Source organism: Castor canadensis, chromosome 2 (genome assembly GCF_047511655.1).
Source record: "Castor canadensis chromosome 2, mCasCan1.hap1v2, whole genome shotgun sequence".
NCBI lineage: Eukaryota > Metazoa > Chordata > Mammalia > Rodentia > Castoridae > Castor > Castor canadensis.
Window position 1 is genome coordinate 139,351,900 of NC_133387.1, and position 20,095 is coordinate 139,371,994.

At 36.8% G+C, this 20,095-nt stretch overlaps 1 protein-coding gene across 1 annotated transcript in view; it reads right to left on the reverse strand.

Annotated features, from left to right (window-relative positions):
• The window catches only part of Fam227b (family with sequence similarity 227 member B), a 216,960-nt gene that overhangs the window by 192,059 nt on the left and 4,806 nt on the right, over positions 1 to 20,095 (reverse strand). The window contains exons 4-8 of the mRNA XM_074058881.1: positions 19,944 to 19,979; positions 19,342 to 19,446; positions 17,695 to 17,793; positions 14,912 to 15,013; positions 12,297 to 12,423 (exon numbers count right to left, since the gene is read on the reverse strand). Of these exons, the coding sequence (XP_073914982.1) occupies positions 12,297 to 12,423; positions 14,912 to 15,013; positions 17,695 to 17,793; positions 19,342 to 19,446; positions 19,944 to 19,979 (469 nt within the window). The remainder of the gene's footprint in view (positions 1 to 12,296; positions 12,424 to 14,911; positions 15,014 to 17,694; positions 17,794 to 19,341; positions 19,447 to 19,943; positions 19,980 to 20,095) is intronic.

Consider the following 20,095-nt stretch of genomic DNA (forward strand, 5'->3'; position numbering starts at 1 on the left):
AAACCCGAGAGGAGTGCAGCGAGGCTACTGAACACCTGCTAACGGCGTTAGGTGAGCTGGGATATCGGGCGAGTGCCAAGAAGGCCCACATCTGTGAAAGGTTAGTGACATATCTAGGTTATCGGATCGCAGATGGGGCAAGATGGCTGACTGATGCCATGAAACAGACTATTTTGACTATTCCACCCCCCACATCCACTAGGGGAGTGAGAGAGTTTCTGGGCTCCGCAGGGTTCTGTAGACTCTGGATTCTGGGATTTGCGGAGATAGCCAGACCCCTATATGAGGCCACCAAAGAGGCTCCGGATTGGAGGTGGGGAGAGGAACAACAGCGGGCCTTTGACCAGCTAAAGGCCGCTCTTCTCTAGGCCCCTGCCTTGACCCTACCAGACCCCACAAAATCATTCACTCTGTTTGTGGATAAAAAAAAGGGGGTAGCCAAAGGAGTCCTGGCCCAACAGTTAGGTCCCTGGAAGAGACCTGTGGCATATCTTTCCAAGAAATTAGACGCAGTAGCATCAGGATGGACCCCATGCCTCCGCATCATAGCGGCCGTTGCCATGTTAGTGAGAGAAGCAGACAAATTAACCTTTGGACAGGCCCTCCAGGTCACGGCCCCTCACCCGGTGGAGGGAGTCCTTAAACAACACCCTGGGAAATGGATGATGAATGCCAGGCTCACCCACTACCAGGGGCTCTTGCTGGATTCCCCTTGGATCACCTTCACAGATCCCGTAACTCTAAACCCTGCCACCCTGTTGCCCAACCCGGAACTACAGACACCTGTCCATGACTGCAAGGAGTTCCTCTCCGAAGTTACCCAGGTACGGGTTGACCTAAAGGACACCCCACTGTCCGGCTGTAAATTAAACTGGTACACTGATGGAAGCAGTTTTGTCCAAAATGGAGTCCGAAGGGCAGGGGCAGCAGTGGTCGACCAAGAAGGAAACACGGTATGGAGCAGCGCCCTCCCACCTTGAACCTCAGCCCAAAAGGCAGAATTAATTGCCTTGGCCGAGGCCCTGGAAAGGGCAAAAGGAAAACGAGTCAATATCTACACCGATAGCCGCTATGCTTTCGGTACCATCCACGTCCACGGAGCCATCTATCGCGAAAGGGGATTTCGCACAGCAGAAGGGAAAGGCTTAAAAAACCTGGCCGAAGTCCTGCGTCTATTAATAGCAGTGAAAAAAACCGAAGGCAGTGGCAGTGATGTATGTCCCAGGCCATCAGTCTGCCAAGACTCCGGAAGCTGTCGGTAACAACAGGGTGGATCAAGAAGCTAGGAGAGCAGCAATGGTGAGTCCCTCCGTGGTCACGGCTATAGATGTGCCTGTCCCCGAGCTCCCTTCGCTACCTCCCTGACCAGAGTACTCCTCGGAGGATTTCACTTGGATTAGAGCCCACTCCCTCACTAGAAAAAGGGAGGATAAATGGAGAAGCGACTTGAAAGGCAAGCTAATCCTGCCCGAGAAACTCGGCCGATTCCTGTTAGCTAACTTACATAAGTCCACCCACTTGGGGCGGAGAAAGTTGCTAGACTTGCTGACATCTGCACAACTCCGATTTCCAAACCAGACCGCGGCCTTCCGTCAAATTGTGGAGGATTGTGCTAGCTGTACAGCTATGAAACCAGGACGAAGGGAGGGGCACCACACAGGTATTTGGGAATGGGAGAGGGCCCCGGGAAGAAGCTGGGAAGAGGGAGACGAGTCAGGTAGTGGCAAAAGCCTTACTAGAGGAAATCATACCCAGGTACGGGGTGCCTGAGGCAATTGGGTCAGATAACGGTCCGGCTTTTGTTAGTAAAGTCCTGCAGGGACTAGCCCAGGCTATGGGGGCCAATTGGAAACTACATTGTGAATATAACCCCCAGAGCTCAGGGCAAGTAGAAAGGATGAATAGGACATTAAAGGAGACTTTAGCCAAATTGGCCTTGGAGACTGGCGGTGATTGGGTGACACTCCTTCCCTTGGCCATCTTCCGAGTCCGGAACTCCCCTTATGTCCATGGGCTAACCCCCTTTGAGATCCTGTATGGGGCTCCACCCCCCATCATTCAAAGGACCTTAAGCCCGGGACTAGGTGATCTGGCCCCAAATTACCTGACTATGCTACAGGCTCTAGCTAAGGTGCAACAACAAATATGGCCCTTAATTCAAGCGTACCATACTACTGAGAGGGTCCCGACTCCGGAACATGGCATAGTCCCGGGTGACATGGTATGGGTTAAAAGGCATCAGTCCAAAACCCTAGAGCCTAGATGGAAAGGACCTTATGTTGTACTGCTTACTACCCCCACCGCCCTCAAGGTCGATGGAATTGCACCATGGGTACACCACTCCCATGTGAGACGGGCACGTCCTCAGGAGGAGCAGGGAAATTGGACTGCACGACAGCATCCCACAAATCCACTCAAGCTCCGGCTGATATGGGATGCTCCGGAAAACGAAAACACCCCAGATGCTCCACAGCCCTCCTAGAATGGGATCATCACCTGGGTCCACTACACCCACATCAGACCGGCAGACCCGGTAGCTGTGAAGGAAGACTTCCTGCCAACAAGAAGGGTGTCCCACCACAAGGACAATTCCTTCAAACTCAAACTTCAGCAAACTGGACCTCGGTAACCTTATTCCTTTTTCTAACCCTGTCCACCACTTGCTTGGGGCATACAAAAATCCACATCAACCTTTTAACCTGACCTGGATGATTGTAGATGTATCCACAGGAGACATTCTTAACCAGACCTCCAAGGTGACCCCTCCCAGCACCTGGTTCCCAGAATTATACTTTGACTTAAGGGCCTTATTCATTGGCAGGGGACAATGGGATTTGCGCCAAAGTTACTTCTATGTCTGCCCCGCTCCCCAACCCAACCACAGAAAAATGTGGAGGAATCGCAGACTTTTATTGTAAGTCATGGGGTTGTGAGAGCTCAGGGGATATATGGTGGCCACCCCCCAAACAGGGGGACCTTATTCAGTTAAGTAGAGTCTCTCAATCTGGTATTACATACCACCAACCTAGACCTATAAACAAGGGATGCCCAACTCCCCCCAATTGTAATCCCATTATGATAAATTTCACTGATTTAGGAAAAAAGGTGACAAATTGGGAATTGGGTAAATCCTGGGGAGTCAGACTCTACAAAACAAATCATCCAGGAGCCCTTTTTACCTTGCGGCGTGTGCAACAACCAGTCTCTACTCTAACAGTAGGACCTTGTATTCTAAACCGACTTGTGACTTTCATCAAAAACCGAATTAACACTGTCCAACTTCTGGTCCTCCGCCAACAATACCAGGCTCTTCATCCCCTTGAGAATGATTCCTCAATATAGCCCAAAGAAAAGGGGGGAATGAAAGGATGTGCCCTTTGCCCCAGCAGATCCCCATAGCAGAAACCAGTAAAGCCAGCACAGGATGCCCCATGCAGGATAAGATAAACAGGATGGGGGCAGGTGGAATGTGAGAAATGTGAGAAATGTGAGCAGATTTTGAAAGACGACTAGAAGTATGTGCAAGATGTGCCCTGCCTGCTTGCTAAATGTAACCGCGTGCACGAATACTGACCCTTAAATCTATAGGCTAAGAAGTAATGTACTCTTAAATGGATAGGCTGGAAATGTATGTGGTGTTACAAACTCATTGGCTATGTACTGTGTGGGCTTTTGCTGTAACGGCCAGTAGGGGCCTATATAAGATCTTCCCTAAAGAGGCTCGGGGTCTTGTCTGCCCAATCGGACCTGTGTGTCTGTGTGGGAGCTTGACCCTGGCTTGCCAGCTCAATAAACTCTGCTTTGTTGATTGCATTCACGCGTGACTCTCTGTCTCTCGGAAGAATAGGATTCTCGGACCCTAACAATACCAGAATTTCATACATTCATATGTTTTCATGTTACTAATTAGATTGTTTCATTTCATCTTGACGAATTCCCTTTAAGTCTAGTGGTTATGACCACCCCACACTTTTGTTTGTTTCAGAAAATCTTTTTCTTTTTCTTTTGAAAGACAGCTTTCAGGTGAAATAGCCTTAGTTAGCAGAGTTTTGTTCTTTAATTACTTTGACTATATCATCTGTCCCCTCTTGGCCTATAAAGTTTCTGCTGAAAACTTGCTAACAACCTTATGAAAGTTCTCTTATCTGCAAGGAACTCTATTTTTTTGTTTTGGCTTTTCCTTTCAAAATTGTCTTTCCATCTTTGATTTTTTTTAACAGCACAATTTTGTTAACTGTGATCCTCATGGTGTACATTAGATCTCTAGACCTGTTCATCCTACAATCTCTGCTACCTTGCACCTTCTAAACTGATGATTAGATAGTTATTTGTTGTTTATTCATTGAATTGGTTTTATTTGTGGAACATAATTAGAGTGAAAAATCAGGAGCTTCCCAACAGCCATCTTATTAGTGGAACTCTTTTTGGTCAGTTTGATAGTAACGTGTCTTGGATATTTGATAGTTTGATTATAATGTATCTCTGTGAAGTTGTCTTGTGTTGAGCTTTAGAGAGCTTTAAGCTTCATGTTCCTGGATGTCAATAAATCTTCCCTAATTATGGTAATTTTAACTATTATTCCTTTAAATAACTTTTCTACCCCCTTTCTCTCTCCTTCTTCTAAAATGGCAACAATGCAAATTTTAACTCTTTTGATATTTCCCATAAGTCCTGTAGACTTTATTTATTATTTTTCAATATTTTTTCTTTTTTCTCCTCTGACTGGATATTTTTCAAATTATCTGCCTTTGAATTTCCTCATTCTTTTTATTTCACTTAATGCTGTTCATGCACTCTGCTGTGTTTTTCAGTTTTATTGATTGTATTCCTTAGCTCCAGAGTTCTTTAAAAAATTTATTTCTATCTATTTATTCAAGAGTTAGAGTTTTTTCAAGTATTATTTTTCTGATCTTTTAGCTCACTTAGTTTAAATAATTTTTTTTGAATTCTTTGTGAATCTCCTTTTCTTTTAGGTAGGTTAATAGACAATTATTATGTTCCATTGGTGTGTCATGTTTTCTTTGTTTTTGTATTTCTTATTGCCTTGAGTATTCACCCTCTTCCAGACTTTATAGATAACTTTCAATGGGGGCAAATAACTTCAACTATGAGTGGGTGTGAGATGCCAGTTAGGTGTGGCAGTTCTGACCTTCAGGAGTAAACAACAGAATGATTTCTGTGCACGTGTGTCAATTGAAACTAAAGAATACAATGACTAACACCATGCATTAGTAAAAATTTCAGTGGCCATGGCTATTGGTGTCTTAACATTGTGAGGGCTGTTAAGGTATTTAGTGGTGAAGGGTGCTGGGACATTACTAATCTCTTGCCTTAGGAGATATCTCTTGGTGCCAGATTCAGCTTGTAGATAGGCTCATGGTGGCAGTGGCATCAGAGTTTCATATGCAGTGCCCATGTTGCAGGCATAGAGGTAGGACATGGATGATGGGTACATATGGAAGAACTGAGACCCAGGGTGTGTGTAGAAATGGTATTGGTGTCCTGCTACAGTATTGGCAATAGTGTGTGAGGTATGGGAACTTTAGGAACAATAAACAGATGAGGTCTTAAATGTGCATCTGTGCAGAACTACAGTATGTTTGGGTCCAGGACATAAGTACTCCCATTATGGCACTGACTCTAGGTATGGTTTTTGCCTTAGGATCTGAGGTTCAGAGCATGGACATGTGCAGATTTACTGCTGCTCTGGCATCTGCATTTCAGATGCACCTGATATAGCAGTAGCTCTGATTTCCACACAATAGGCATTTATTAGGTGGCTAAAGAGCCAGTGTCTGGAGCTCAGACATGCAGAGTAACAGGGTCCACAGTGCAGGCTAGCTCATTGTTAAGATGGCTTTGAAGTATGAGGTGTGTGGTCATACCTACTGCTGCCATAGAGCCAGGGCCTGGAATACAGGTATGCACCAAAAGGGAGCAGCTCCCATTTTGGAGACATGGTAGTTCTGGGGCACCACAATAGTGCGTCTTTATTGAAGTGGAAACACAGCAGCATCTCTCTCTCCAATGTTCCACAATAGCAATGGATGTTAGTTACCTCAGTGGCAAAAAGTCACCAGTGTCCTCTGTGGAGCAGACTGCTGAGTGTTGAGGTCTATGTTGATGAACACTAAGGGGACATCCACTGTGAAAGTTTCCAGGAGTCTGTGGCAGCTGTGAGATACTTAGCAGCAAAGACTGTCATAGTCCTTTGCAGAGCAGGTCACTGCAGTCCACAGTTGTGCCTGTCACATGCCTAATTCTAAAAACCCCCACCCATGTTCTTTCTCCTAGTTATCTCCAGATGGTTCACATATGGCTATCCCCTTCCCCAAGTGATCTTTTCTATGTGGTTATTCTATTTTTCGCTCCACTGTGTTGCTGCAGATTCTTAATTGGACTCTTGAGTCATTCTTTGGACTATTTGTTTATGCATAGCTAATTGGATTTTGTCATTGTTGGGGGATGACAGCTGATTTCTCCTTCCATATCATCTTGCTTACATCACTTTTCTCTCCCTCTTCTCATAAGGAACTTACCATATTAGTTTAGGGATCACCCATATGATCTTACTTAACCTTAATTGCTTCTTGAAGGGCCTTATCTCCAAGTAACAGTCACATTAAAAAGTGTAATAGGGTTAGTACTTCACTTCAACATATAAATATACAATTCAGAAATCTGTAGGAATTTTTTCTGCTCTTCATAGCAGCTTAAAATATTTATCTTCCACATACAGTGTATATATAAAAATATATAGTAACTTTATTTCTGTGGCAATTCAGTTTTCTGAAACAATTCCACTGATTAAAATTATTTGCATTTCAGATTGACAAATGAGACTACTTGAAATTGAAAGGCTTCTGCATAACAAAAGAAATGGTCACCAGATTGTAGAGGCAGCCCACAGAATAGGAGGAAATCTTTGCCAGCTATCCACCTGACAAGCGATTAATAACCAGAATATTCAGGGAGCTCGAAAAACTAAACTCCCCAAAAAATCAATGACCCAATGAAGAAATGGGCAAATGAACCGAACAGAGGTTTTTCAAAAGAAGAAGCCAAAAAACATGATGAAGAAATGCTAACACTGCTGGCCATAAAGGAAATGCAAATCAAAACTGCATTAAGATTCAACTCCTGTTAGAATGGCTATCATCAAGAACACAAACAATAACAAATGTTGGTGAGGATGTGGGGAAAAAGGAACCCTCATACACTGTTGGTGGGAATGTAAATTAATACAACCACTGTGGAAAACAGTATGGGGACTCCTCAAAAAACTAATAATAGAACAACCATATGACCCAGCAATACCACTCCTAGGGACATAGCTGAAGGAATGCAAGTCAGGTTACAATAAAGACACTTGCACACCCATGTTTATTGAAGCACTATTCACAATAACTAAACTATAGAAACAGCCAAGATGCCCCACAACTGGTAAATGGATTAAGAAAATGAGGCATTTATACACAACAGAATTTTATTCAGCTATAAAAAAAAATGAAACTTTGTCATTTGCAAGTAAGTGGATGGAACTGGAGACCATCATCTTAAGTGGAATAAGCCAGGTTCAGAAAGTGAAAGACCATATGTTTTCTTTCATATGAGGAATATAGATGCAATACAAATATAAGCAATATTATGAAAAACAGGTCATGCTAAGGGGATGTCACATACAAGAGAGGGAGGTAAAAGAAAGAAGTTTAAAAGGTGAATATGGTTGATATATTTCCTATACAAGAATGAATATAGACTTTTTATAATTGTTGAACTTATTATAAGAAGGGGAATAGAAGGGATGAACCAATTTGGGTTATAATACATAAAAACATGGAAATGTCACAAGAAAACTCCCTGTAGAGCTATCCTAAACAAACAAAAATGTCAATTTTTTTTCAAAGATGGAGAACGGGAATGCAAAACAGGTCCTGTCTGGGGAGTTGGTATCAGTGGGAGGGAGAGGATATAAAGAAAGGGTGTAGGAAGGTGAATATGGAAGAAATATTATGTACAATGTATGTAAATGGAAAAATGAGAGACATTGAAACTATTCCAGGAATAGGGAGATGGGGCATAAAAGAGAATGATGGAGGAGATGAATTCAAGTATGATATATTGTAAGAACTTTTATAAATGTCACAATGTGTCCCCAGAACAATAATAAAAAAATTGAAAAAAATAAGATTGCATTCTCAAAATTATTTGCCCTTCAAAGTTAATAAATAACTAATTTTGATAATCAAAATTTCAGAATAAAATAGTTATCATTATTTTAAAATAGAGGCATTGTAATACCCCCCATCACCATCTAGATAGGTCATCCAAACAAAAAATCAATGAAGAAATCCTAGATCTAAAACATACCACAGAGCAAATGGACCTACTTGATGTCTACAGAACATTTCATCCAACTTTTACACAATACACATTTTTCTTAGCAGCCCACAGAACCTTCTCCAAAATTGATCATATCCTAGGGCACAAAGCAAGCCTCGGCAAATATAAGAAAATAGAAATAATACCATGTATTCTATCTGATCATAATGCATTAAAACTAGAACTCAACAACAAAAATAAAAACAGAAAACATGCAAGCAGCTGGAAACTGAACAACACATTGCTCAATGACCAATGGGTCATCAATGAAATAAAAGAGGAAATTAAAAGGTTCCTGGAAGTTAATGAAAATGAAAACACAACCTACTGTAACCTATGGGACACAGCAAAGGCAGTCCTGAGAGGAAGTTTATAGCCATGAGTGCATATATTAAAAAGACTAAAAGACCTCAAATCAATGACCTAATGTTACATCTCAAACTCCTAGAAAAACAAGAACAAGCAAATCCCAAAACAAATAGAAGGAGAAAAATAATAAAAATAAGAGCCGAAATCAATGAGATAGAAACAAACAAACAAAAAAATACAAAGAATTAATGAAACAAAAAGTTGGTTCTTTGAAAAAATAAACAAGATCGACAGACCCCTGGAAACCTGACTAAAATGAGGAGAGAAAAACCTCAAACCAGTAAAATCAGGAATGCAAAAGGGGAGATAACAACAAACACCATGGAAGTCCAGGAGATCATCAGAGACTACTTTGAGAAACTACATTCTAATAAATATGAAAATCTTGAAGAAATGGATAGATTTCTAGATACTTACTATTATCCAAAACTGAACCAACAGGATATTAATCACCTGAATACATCTATAACACAAAATGAAATTGAAGCAGCAATAAAGAGTCTCCCAAAAAAGAAAATTCCAGGACCTGAGGAATTCTCTAAGGAATTCTATCAGACCTTTAAAGAAGAACTAACACCAACCCTCCTTAAACTGTTCCACAAAATAGAAAGGGAAGGAACACTGCCTAATACATTTTATGAAGCCAGTATTACACTCATCCCAAAACCAGGCAAAGACACCTCCAAAAAGGACAACTATAGGCCAATGTCCTTAATGAACATCGATGCAAAAATCCTCAGTAAAAAAATGGCAAACTGAATACAAAACAACAGATCAGAAAAATCATTCATCATGACCAAGTCAGCTTCATTCCAGGAATGCAGGGGTGGTTCAACATATGCAAATGTATAAATGTAATACAGCACATTAACATAAGCAAAGACAAAAACCACTTGATCATCTCAACAGATGCAGAAAAAGCCTTTGATAAGATCCAACATCATTTCATGATGAAAGCTCTAAGAAAACTAGGAATAGAAGGAAAGTACCTCAACATTATAAAAACTATATATGGCAAACCTATAGCCAACATTATACCTAATGGGGAAAAACTGAAACCATTCCCTCTGAAATCAGGAATGAGACAAAGATGCCCACTATCCCCACTCCTATTCAACATAGTACTGGAATTCCTAGCCAGAGCAATAAGGCAAGAAGAAGGAAAAAAAGGAATACAAATAGGTAAAGAAACTGTCAAAATATTCCTATTTGCAGATGATATGCTATGACCCAAAAAACTCTACCCAAAACTCCTAGACACCATCAACAGCTATAGCAAGGTAGCAGGATATAAAGTCAACGTAGAAAAATCATTAGCTTTTTCATACACTAACAATGAAAAAAATGAGAAAGAATATATGAAAACAATGCCATTTACAATAGCCTCAAAAAAAATCAAATATCTAGGAGTAAACTTAAAGGATGCGAACGACCTCTACAAGGAAAACTATAAATCCCTGAAGAAAGAGATTGAGGAAGACTATAGAAAGTGGAGAGACCTTCCATGCTCATGGATTGGTAGAATCAACATAGTAAAAATGTCTATACTCCCAAAAGCAATCTACATGTTTAATGCATTTCCAACAAAATCCCAATGACATTCATCAAAGAGACTGAAAAATCTACCCTAAAATTCATTTGGAAACACAAGAGACCAAGAATAGCCAAGGCAATACTCAAAAACAAAAAAAACACAATGCTGGAGGTATCACAATACCCGACTTCAAACTATATTACAAAGCAATAACAATAAAAACAGCATGGTAATGGCATAAAAACAGACATGAAGACCAGTGGAACAGAATAGAGGATCCAGATATGAATCCACACAACTATACCCAACTTATTTTTGACAAAGGCACTAAAAATATACGATGGAGAAATTCAGCCTGTTCAAGCAAAACTGTTGGGAAAACTGGTTAGCAGTCTGCAAAAAACTGAAACTAGATCTATGTTTATCATCCTGTGCTAGTATTAACTCAAAATGGATCAAGGACCTTAATATCAGACCCCAAACTCTAAAGTTGGTACAGGAAAGAATAGGAAACACTTTGTAAGTTATAGGTATAGGCAAGGACTTCCTTAATGGAACCCCAGCAGCTCAGCAACTAAGAGAAAGTATAGACAAATGGGACCTCAAAAAACTAAAAAACTTCTGCGCAACAGAAGAAATGGTCTCTAAACTGAAAAGAACACCCACAGAGTGGGAGAAAATATTTTCCAGCTACACATTAGAGGAAGGACTGATAACCAGAATATATAGGGAACTCAAAAAACTAAACTCTCCCAAAATCAATGAACCAATAAAGAAATGGGCAAGTGAACTAAACAGAACTTTCTCAAAAGAAGAAATTCAAATGGTCAAAAAACACATGAAAAAATGCTCACCATCTCTAGCCATAAAGGAAATGCAAATCAAAACCACACTAAGATTCCACCTCACCCCTGTTAGAATGGCCATGATTAGAAACACCACCAACAATAGTTGTTGGCGAGGATGTGGGGAAAAAGGAACCCTTATTCACTGCTGGTGGGAATGCAAACTAGTACAATCACTCTGGAAAAAAATCTGGAGGCTTCTTAAAAATCTAAACATAGATCTGCCACATGATCCAGCAATACCACTCTTGGTGATATACCCAAAGGAATGCGACACAGGTTACTCCAGAGGCACCTGCACACCCATGTTTATTGCAGCACTATTCACAATAGCCAAGTTATGGAAACAGCCAAGATGCCTCACTACTGACGAATGGATTAAGAAAATGTGGTATTTATACACAATGGAATTTTACACAGCCATGAAGAAGTATGAAATCTTATCATTTTCAAGTAAATGGATGGAACTGGAGAACATCATCCTGAGCGAGGTTAGCCAGGCCCAGAAGACCAATGTTCTCCCTTATATGTGTACTTTAGATCAAGGGCAAATACAACAAGGGGATTGGACTTTGATCACATGACAAAGCGAGTGCACACAAGTAAGGAAGGAGGATAGTCAAGAAACCCCAAAAAAACAAGATAGCATTTGATGTCCTCAATGCAAAGGAACTAATGCAGAAACTTTAAAGCAACAGAGGTCAATAGAAGAAAAGGACTAGGAACTAGAGAAAAGGTTATTTTGACAAGAATTAATTTAGAATGTAACACATATGTACATGGAAGCAATGCTAGGAATCTCCCTGTATAGCTATCCTTTCCTCAACTAGCAAAAATCCTTGGTCCTCCTTGTTAATGTTTATATTCTCTCTTCAACAAAATTAGGGATAAGGGCAAACAGTTTCTTCTTGGAAGCGAGGGGGTGGGGGGCAGAGGGAGGGGGTGTGAGGGAAGGGGGGGCGGGGGGAAGGGAGGAGTAGTGACCCAAACGTTGTATCCACATATGAATAAAAGAAATACAAAAATATAATAAAATAAAATAGATGCATTGATATGCCATGTTTTTATAAGGCAAAGAAATACTGCTTTCTTGATGGAATAAAAAAATCAATCCAAAAATTTTAGGAGACAACATAATAATCAAAACTTAAATGATATATTCATACCTGACAACCAAAGAATAATGGTATTCCCCAGATCTTCTTTAAATTCATCATTAAAGAGGTTACTAGATTCTGGAAATGCTTCCTGGAATGTTGCATAGATAGCTTGTGCTAAACAATCAGGATACACCTATAAAAATTAATTTTGTATGTTATACAGTATAGCTTAATTATCAAAGAAATTCTGTGTGTAAAATACACATGTTGCTTTTTTCTTACAGCTTATATATAACCATTTTACTACTTCTTTGTTACTCTAATTGAGAGATGAACAAAGAAGAGAAGAAAATTAAGTCGACCTGATTGTTCACATTTTGCAAAGTTATTTAATTCCAAAATAACAATTAAGGTAGTGTGATGATTAGCTATTTATTTCATTTAACCTTGCTATTGCTATACTCTTTTACAAAATGGTGTATATGATGGTCATAACGTAAACTATACTTTTAAAAAATTGGAGCTTATTTAGATGAATTTATATATGTAATTGATATCATTCAAATATTAAAATCATAATCAACTACCAACATAAATGTCACTATCAGTATCCCATTAGCTTTCAAATCTCTAAACTATTAAATTCCTCTCAAGGAATAACCAAACATAAAGGATACAATCTTTTTATATTTAATGCAAATTTATATCTCTATTTTGGTACTCTGAAAGATTTTAGAATTGGGAGGGTCCTTAGAGGGTACCATGATAGACTTAATAATGGTCCAAAAGATTTACCTGTATTATTCCCTGGAACTTGTAAATGTTCCAGGCAGAAGAACTTTGTAGCTCTGATAAATTAATAAACATAATGTAAGACAGATTATCTTGAATTATCCTGTGTGCTCCAAATGTAATCACAAGTGTCATTATAAGGAAGCTGATCAAAATTTGACTACTGAAGACAATGTGACAACAGAAGCAGGTATTAGAGTGATACAACCATAGCCAAAGAATATTGGCAGCCTCCAAACCCTAAAGAAGGAAGGATGCATTCTAAAGACAACAGTATTGCTAAGATAGTACCTTGATTTTAGTCCCCAAAAATTCATGTTGGACTTCTGGCCTCTACAACTAAGAAGCTGAATTTCTGTTGTTTTAAATGACTATGTTTGTGATAAATTGCTGTAGCTGCAATAGGAAATGAATATGGCTACCTAATGAAATGGTGCTCACATTTGCTCTTTTAATAAAGGGTGCTCTTTTAATACCTTCATAATTTTGGGGGGGGGGAAGAGAGCATGTGTGAGGAAAAGGAGAGAATGCTATAACATATTTAATTTTATTTAATAAACCATGAACATAATTACTACCAGAAAAGATGACATATTGTATTTGTGGTAAATAAACTGTGTATATAGGTTAGGCACACTCAGTAAGTACAAATTACAGATTAGCTGGGTAGAAACACAGCTGTTTTTCTTACTTCTAGATGATTCAATTGCAAAATTCCTAAACATTGACTAACTTTTTCCTGAAAATTTCTTATTTTCAATCACAATAGAGACAACCTTATCTTTCAGAACACTACCACTCCACAAGACAACAATTTTAAGACTTGTGGACCTAACCAACCACCCAGTTATGAACTTGAAAGGTTGAGTGCCTTGTCAAGCTCACCTAGGTCATTTCTATGAGATTCCAGACATAAAGCTGTTTCTTTATTTACCAGTCCACTAGTGGTTTCCCTCTATCACACTTTACATAAGCATTTGTGAGTAAGATAGGTCAAGAGTGAACATATAAATTTGGCAAATTTGTGAATTCAGGTTTATTTATATTTTCATTGTGAAGGACATTTTTTATTATAGGTCTGCCTTACTCATGAAAACATTTACAAACTTCAAAATACTTACATATTTCTGATTTATAGATTGCCAGAACTACAAAGTATTTGAAATGCTAGATGTTAAACTTAATATCAAAATGAAATTCATACAGTCTTGATTCCACATTCCTCAATAACATTATTTTATTTAATCTTATGCATTATTATAACAATAGAAAAACAAAACAAGTGTTTGATTCTTAATTTTATGCCTTGTGTTTTACTGTAACAGACGATTAGTCCTTAAGTGTAACATAAGCTAGTCAATTCCTCTCAAATGCATCAAAAGATTCATTAGAACATAAAAGACAAATAGGCATGGTGATGCATGCCTGTAATTCCAGCACTCAGGAGTCTAAGGCAGGAGGATCATGAGCTCAAGCCTAGTCTGGGCTACATAACAAGTTTGAAGCCAGCTTGGGTACACAGCCTGTCTCAAAACACCAATAATAATAATAATAACAATAATATAATAAATGAAAAAAGATAAATCACTTTTGTTGGTAAGTAGAAAAAAACAAAAGCATACATAGAATAAGTAAAAAATTTACAACCAAAATGCCTATACCACTAAAGAGATTCTGTAATACTTTGAGGCAAGGGAATTAAATATTCTGCATGGTAGTAGTGGAGGTAAGGGCATAAACTTTAAAATATTACCATTACTTACTCTACATCAGACAATTTGGTTACAAAAGTAACAAAGTATGTTCTTGTATGTGTTTAAATAAAATAACTTTTTTCTATTTCATTCACTCTAAAAGTAATTAGCATAAATTTTAAGTTTTATGCTTACCTGAAAGAATGCATCTTTTCGACTTATAGGTATGCTCAGGAAAAGTGCTACATAGCTTTCTGAAATTCTGTCAAATAAGCAATCTTGAAATTTTCTGTCAGGCTAAAAACAAAACAAAATTAAAAAATGACTTTAAAAATTAAAGTCAATATTAGAATTTAAGTTGAAAATTTATTTGCACATTATCAGTAATTTTTATTTATTCTTAAAGGGTAGATCAATTGATATAATGGAAGGAGCTTGGGTTTTGGTATCATGCCCAGCTGGATTTGAACACTGGCTCTGTTATTTATTAGCTGCATTACCATGGGCAGTCCCGGTTTTCTCATCTTACAGACCTAGGTCATATATATGAAGAAGTAAAATTAAATGAAGACAAAGATCATGTTTTATGTAACATTGCATTTCAGGGCCTCAGCATAATGCCTAGTACACAGAACACATGTAAACACTTGAGGAATTAATACAGGCTCTTGCACAACAGTTGTGACACTGAAAACAATGATTTAGTTACCATCTACAATTGAAACTCTTTCATTATCAGTACCTCAGCGTGAAATTAAAGCAATTTCAGGAATGAGACAACCATAATAAGTAAAATTGTGATATGATAGTTAAATTGGAAACAAAGTTAATATGTTATAAAAGGAAAGAAGGATTTATAAAATAATAATATCAATATTATGGTAAGGTCCCAATGTAGCATCCTGAATTCTTGCTCTATTATGCAATGAAGAGATGAATTAGAATCAAACCCATTATGCAAAAGAGATGAATTAAGGGTTCTATTCATTTATGACATTGGCTATAGAAGCATAAGCTAGCATTAATGATGAGGTATTAAAAACTTAAAATTATCAAATTTAGTGGTGGTTTTCTATGAAATTAGAAAACAAAATGATATAGGATTTATAGATACATAGGATCTTAGATCTAAAATGAACTTAGGTATAATCTAGTTTAAATTCTACTTCAGTGACTACACCAATGCTCAGAAAAGTTAAGAGAATTATTCAAGATAATTCATTAAGTAATCGAGAACCACAATAGAATGTAGGTCTCTTTACTCTCAATACAACTCTTAATACCTTTTAAATAACTTTATGAAAGGAGATAATAGCATAAACAATAATGATAAATGCCAACAGCAATTCTTGGTCACTTACACAATAGGCAGTTGTTCTGAGATAGAGTTGTTTGAGAATCAAATGAGATTATATGTAAATATAACATTTACCCATGAAAGTCAGTATGTTTCAACTATGTAATTTACACATAACATCTATGAAAAGGAGCAATTTATACAAGAAAGAAAGTTCCAGGACATATCCTTTAATAATATGATTCAATCCAATGTCAGTACCACAGGAGACTAAGTAGCAAAATTGTATGATTTTTTGTGAATGTTTTGTGTATACTTGATCAGAAAATGTATTTTATAGCTACCAGGCATTTGGGTTTCCAAGGTATCTATCAGATTAAGTTACTTAACATATTTTGAATTATCTTGCATTCCAGGGATAAATTCCATAGGTCCAGTGTATTACCTTTAAGATATGCTGCTAAATTTGGTTTAAAACTTTTGATAATTTTTGTATCTATATTCATCGTAAGAATTATTGGTCTGTAGTTTGTGTTTTGTTTTTCTTATAAGAAAAATGCTTCAAACACACATTTATTAACAACCTTCCACATGGGCTGACCCATAAAGAATCCTTTTGCCAGATGTCTAGCCCCTTGCTAGATCTTAGACTTCTTAGCCTTCATAACTATAAGCCAATAAATTTATGTTCATTACAAATTACCTATTCTGCAACATTCTGTTATAGCAACTCAAAATGAACTGCAATAGAAGGGATGCTTCATAAATGTCAGGTCAAGTTGTTAGCCAGTGTTGCTCTGATTTTCTGTATGTTCAACTAGTTACTGGGAGTGAGTTGTTGATCTTTTGTTTTATACTTAGGTGTTTGTCTATTTCTCTTTGAAATGTTAAGAGTTGTAGTTAAATGTGGGCTGACGCATTTTATTAGGTACGTAAACATTTAGGATTATTATTTCTTCCTGTGGAATCAACTACTTTATCATATGCAGTTTCTCTTTATCCCTGGTAATATTACTTTGAAATCAGCTTTGTATGATTGGCACAAAAATATTGTAACTTTGAAGGTTATATGACTTGCTGCTGTTACATAAGTGGTAATGATACATGTTCCAGCTTTTTGTATCTTTTGGGGTGCCAAAGTCCAAAGGACAACTTTTAGAAATAGTAAGGGTATTATTATATCCTTACTGAAATTTTTCTAGTCAAACACTGTCTCATGTGCTATTCTCTTATTTTTCTCAGATAAACCCTTCTTTATCTTTTTAATCCCAATTAGAATTCTCACCTCTCCAAATCAAGTAAACATCCTCTTTCTTATCTGCAGACTCTTCCAAATTGAACCTCCTTCAATGTCACTGATTTGCAGTGGACTTCCTGTTTGGTATTTACTAGCACATAATAAATAATATTAAGTAAAATTATAACTTTATTATACATTATGGTGTTTGATTTCATAATCTTTCTAGTCAATGAAGATTCAAGGTCTTTGAAATCCATATTGAAGTCTTACTCTAACGTAAAAGAAGACTTTAAATAAGATTTTTAACATGTGTGGACTGCTCACAAACTAATCTCTGTAAGAAGATACAGAAAAACATTTTTGTAGTAGTGTTATTCTATGGCAAAATTAATTATGCTACAAATTAATTTATAAAACAGAACTTTGGAAAATATAATTTACCTTAAATTTATAGAGAAACCACCACCAAAATGAGTCATGCAAAAGAGCAATGGAGGCATCTGAGAGAAAATGACTTTTCCAGATTTTAAACACTTTTTCCTATGGAAAAAAAGAGATATGTGGATATTACATTAAAAAAGAATACAAATATATTAATGTAGATATGCTCTAGAAAGAGTCTGTATTCACTAGACAAACACTATCCAATAGATGTTTAACTTGAACCACTTAGATGATACTAAATGCTTTAGTAACTAAATTAAAGTACAAGATGAAATGAATTTTAATGACATATTTTATTTAACCAAACATACTTAAAATCTTGTCATATAATTGAATGAAAATACTAATGAAATAATTTTGCATTTTTTGGAAATAGGTCTTTGAAATATGGAATATGTTTTATACTTATATCTCAATTTGAACACTGAATTTTCATCAAATACTACATTAGTATTTAAACTTCATATAGTATGTATTTGTAGTTTTGTCCCAAACATAATTGAGAGTTATATGGTAGTTTTTATATCTAAATATAGATTTATTAAAAGAAATAAAATGAAAAATTCAGGTGTTCAGTCAAACCAGTTACATTTCATACACTCAACTTTGGGTAGCAACTATGGAAAGGGTGGCATAGGATAAACCAAGAACAGAAAAAATGTAAGATACACACCATAATTTCTCCCCCTTTTCATTAAAAATAAATTATCAACAATTAGTCATGGAATTATATCTCAATAATCCCGTTCATGAGTCTGTCTAAACATAGTTTTCCCTTTAAGCAGACAATGCATCACTACCTAAGGTTAAACATATTTACCATGACGACTAGAAACTATAAATTTTTGTTTAAATAGGTAGATTAACTAGAACATTTTATGCTCTTATTCACAAAAGTTTTCAATACTAAATTCAAATAGAATTCAACATGTATGTTAATGAAGTCCATACGTATCAATATTTGTTTCCCATATTCAAGTCAACAAAAATGACATCATGCAAATTCTTATAGCAAGAAAACTCTTTATTGTGCATTCTGTGGAGTACTTCTTTTTAATAGGCTATTAAAGGTAATATGGACTTCACTGATAACTTCAACTTAGATTTAGTACTTATTAGTTACAAAGAACATATATAATGTACATAAGCATGAAAGTAGAAGATTGAAATACAGAGGAGAAAACAGTTTTACCAGTAATTATCCTAACCTCATCCTATTCCTGGTAATCACTAGGCATTGATTTAATTATCTTTTTTCACCTGCACTTTTGTACAAAAATTCCCCAGGAGACTTTTAAGCTTAAAAGGTACATGGAAAAGGCTTGTGGAGTGGAGCTCTCGTAAGTTATTTTAGAATCAAACTATCCTGAGCTGTTAGTAGAAACAGGGAAGGAAAAGCACCTGTTATGGGCACATGTCCAGCCAGTGCACCCTTAGACTCCTAAGGCACTAACACATTGTCTAATAATTCTCTCCTGGTAAGCAGAATGTAAAACATCCCTGATATTTTCTGCCAAATTTAATGTCCAAAGAATAGTATCTTGCTTAATGTATAATTTTTCATATCTTTAAATAAAGGTTTGGTTTACTGTATCATATTCTCAAAGTTTATTATACAACAGAAATAAAATAATATTTACATACTTCAAAGTTATGGGTTTTTAAAATAAAAAGGTAAATTCGTTTAGCATCCAAATGTCTGGGCAATTGAGTAAGCTCATATGCTTTGAAACCTGAGAATTTGCAACCCTAGAAAAAAGAGAAAGAGAATAGAACAGAAATTATTTCACTTTCTAAGTATAGTAGTCTCATATGACTTACAAAAGACAGGTAAACATTTAACCACCACTCAGTTAATATAAATATTTTATTTCAGTTAACCATACTAAGTAAAAATTATGTGTTCTTCCAAAGAAAAATCTTCATAATTTTTGCTCCTGTGAAATTCAGAATCTTTGCATATTCATGCATCAAATCCAAAAGCAAAACAAAATCAATTTGCAGAAATATGGTATATGCTCAAATGATTAGCATTTTAGTTAGATTACATATAAAGTAATATGAACTAGGCAGAATGAGAAGGCATCTATACCTGTTCCCAACTTCTCTCTCTCTCTCTCTCTCCCCCCCACACACACACACATCTATTCATCTATATCTATATCTATCTATATCATTATAAATATTCTTATAGCCCCACAGAATACTTTTGATATACAACCTGGAAGAACAGAAAATTTAAATACCTCTATATTCTTTTCTGTCTCCATTTCATCTGAAAGCTGGAAAACATGTAAAATAAAATCTTTAAAACACTAAGTTAAGGGACTTTTGCATGTTACAACCCTGAAAACCAAATAAGAATTTATTTTTAATAATTATTTCATTATTAAATCTG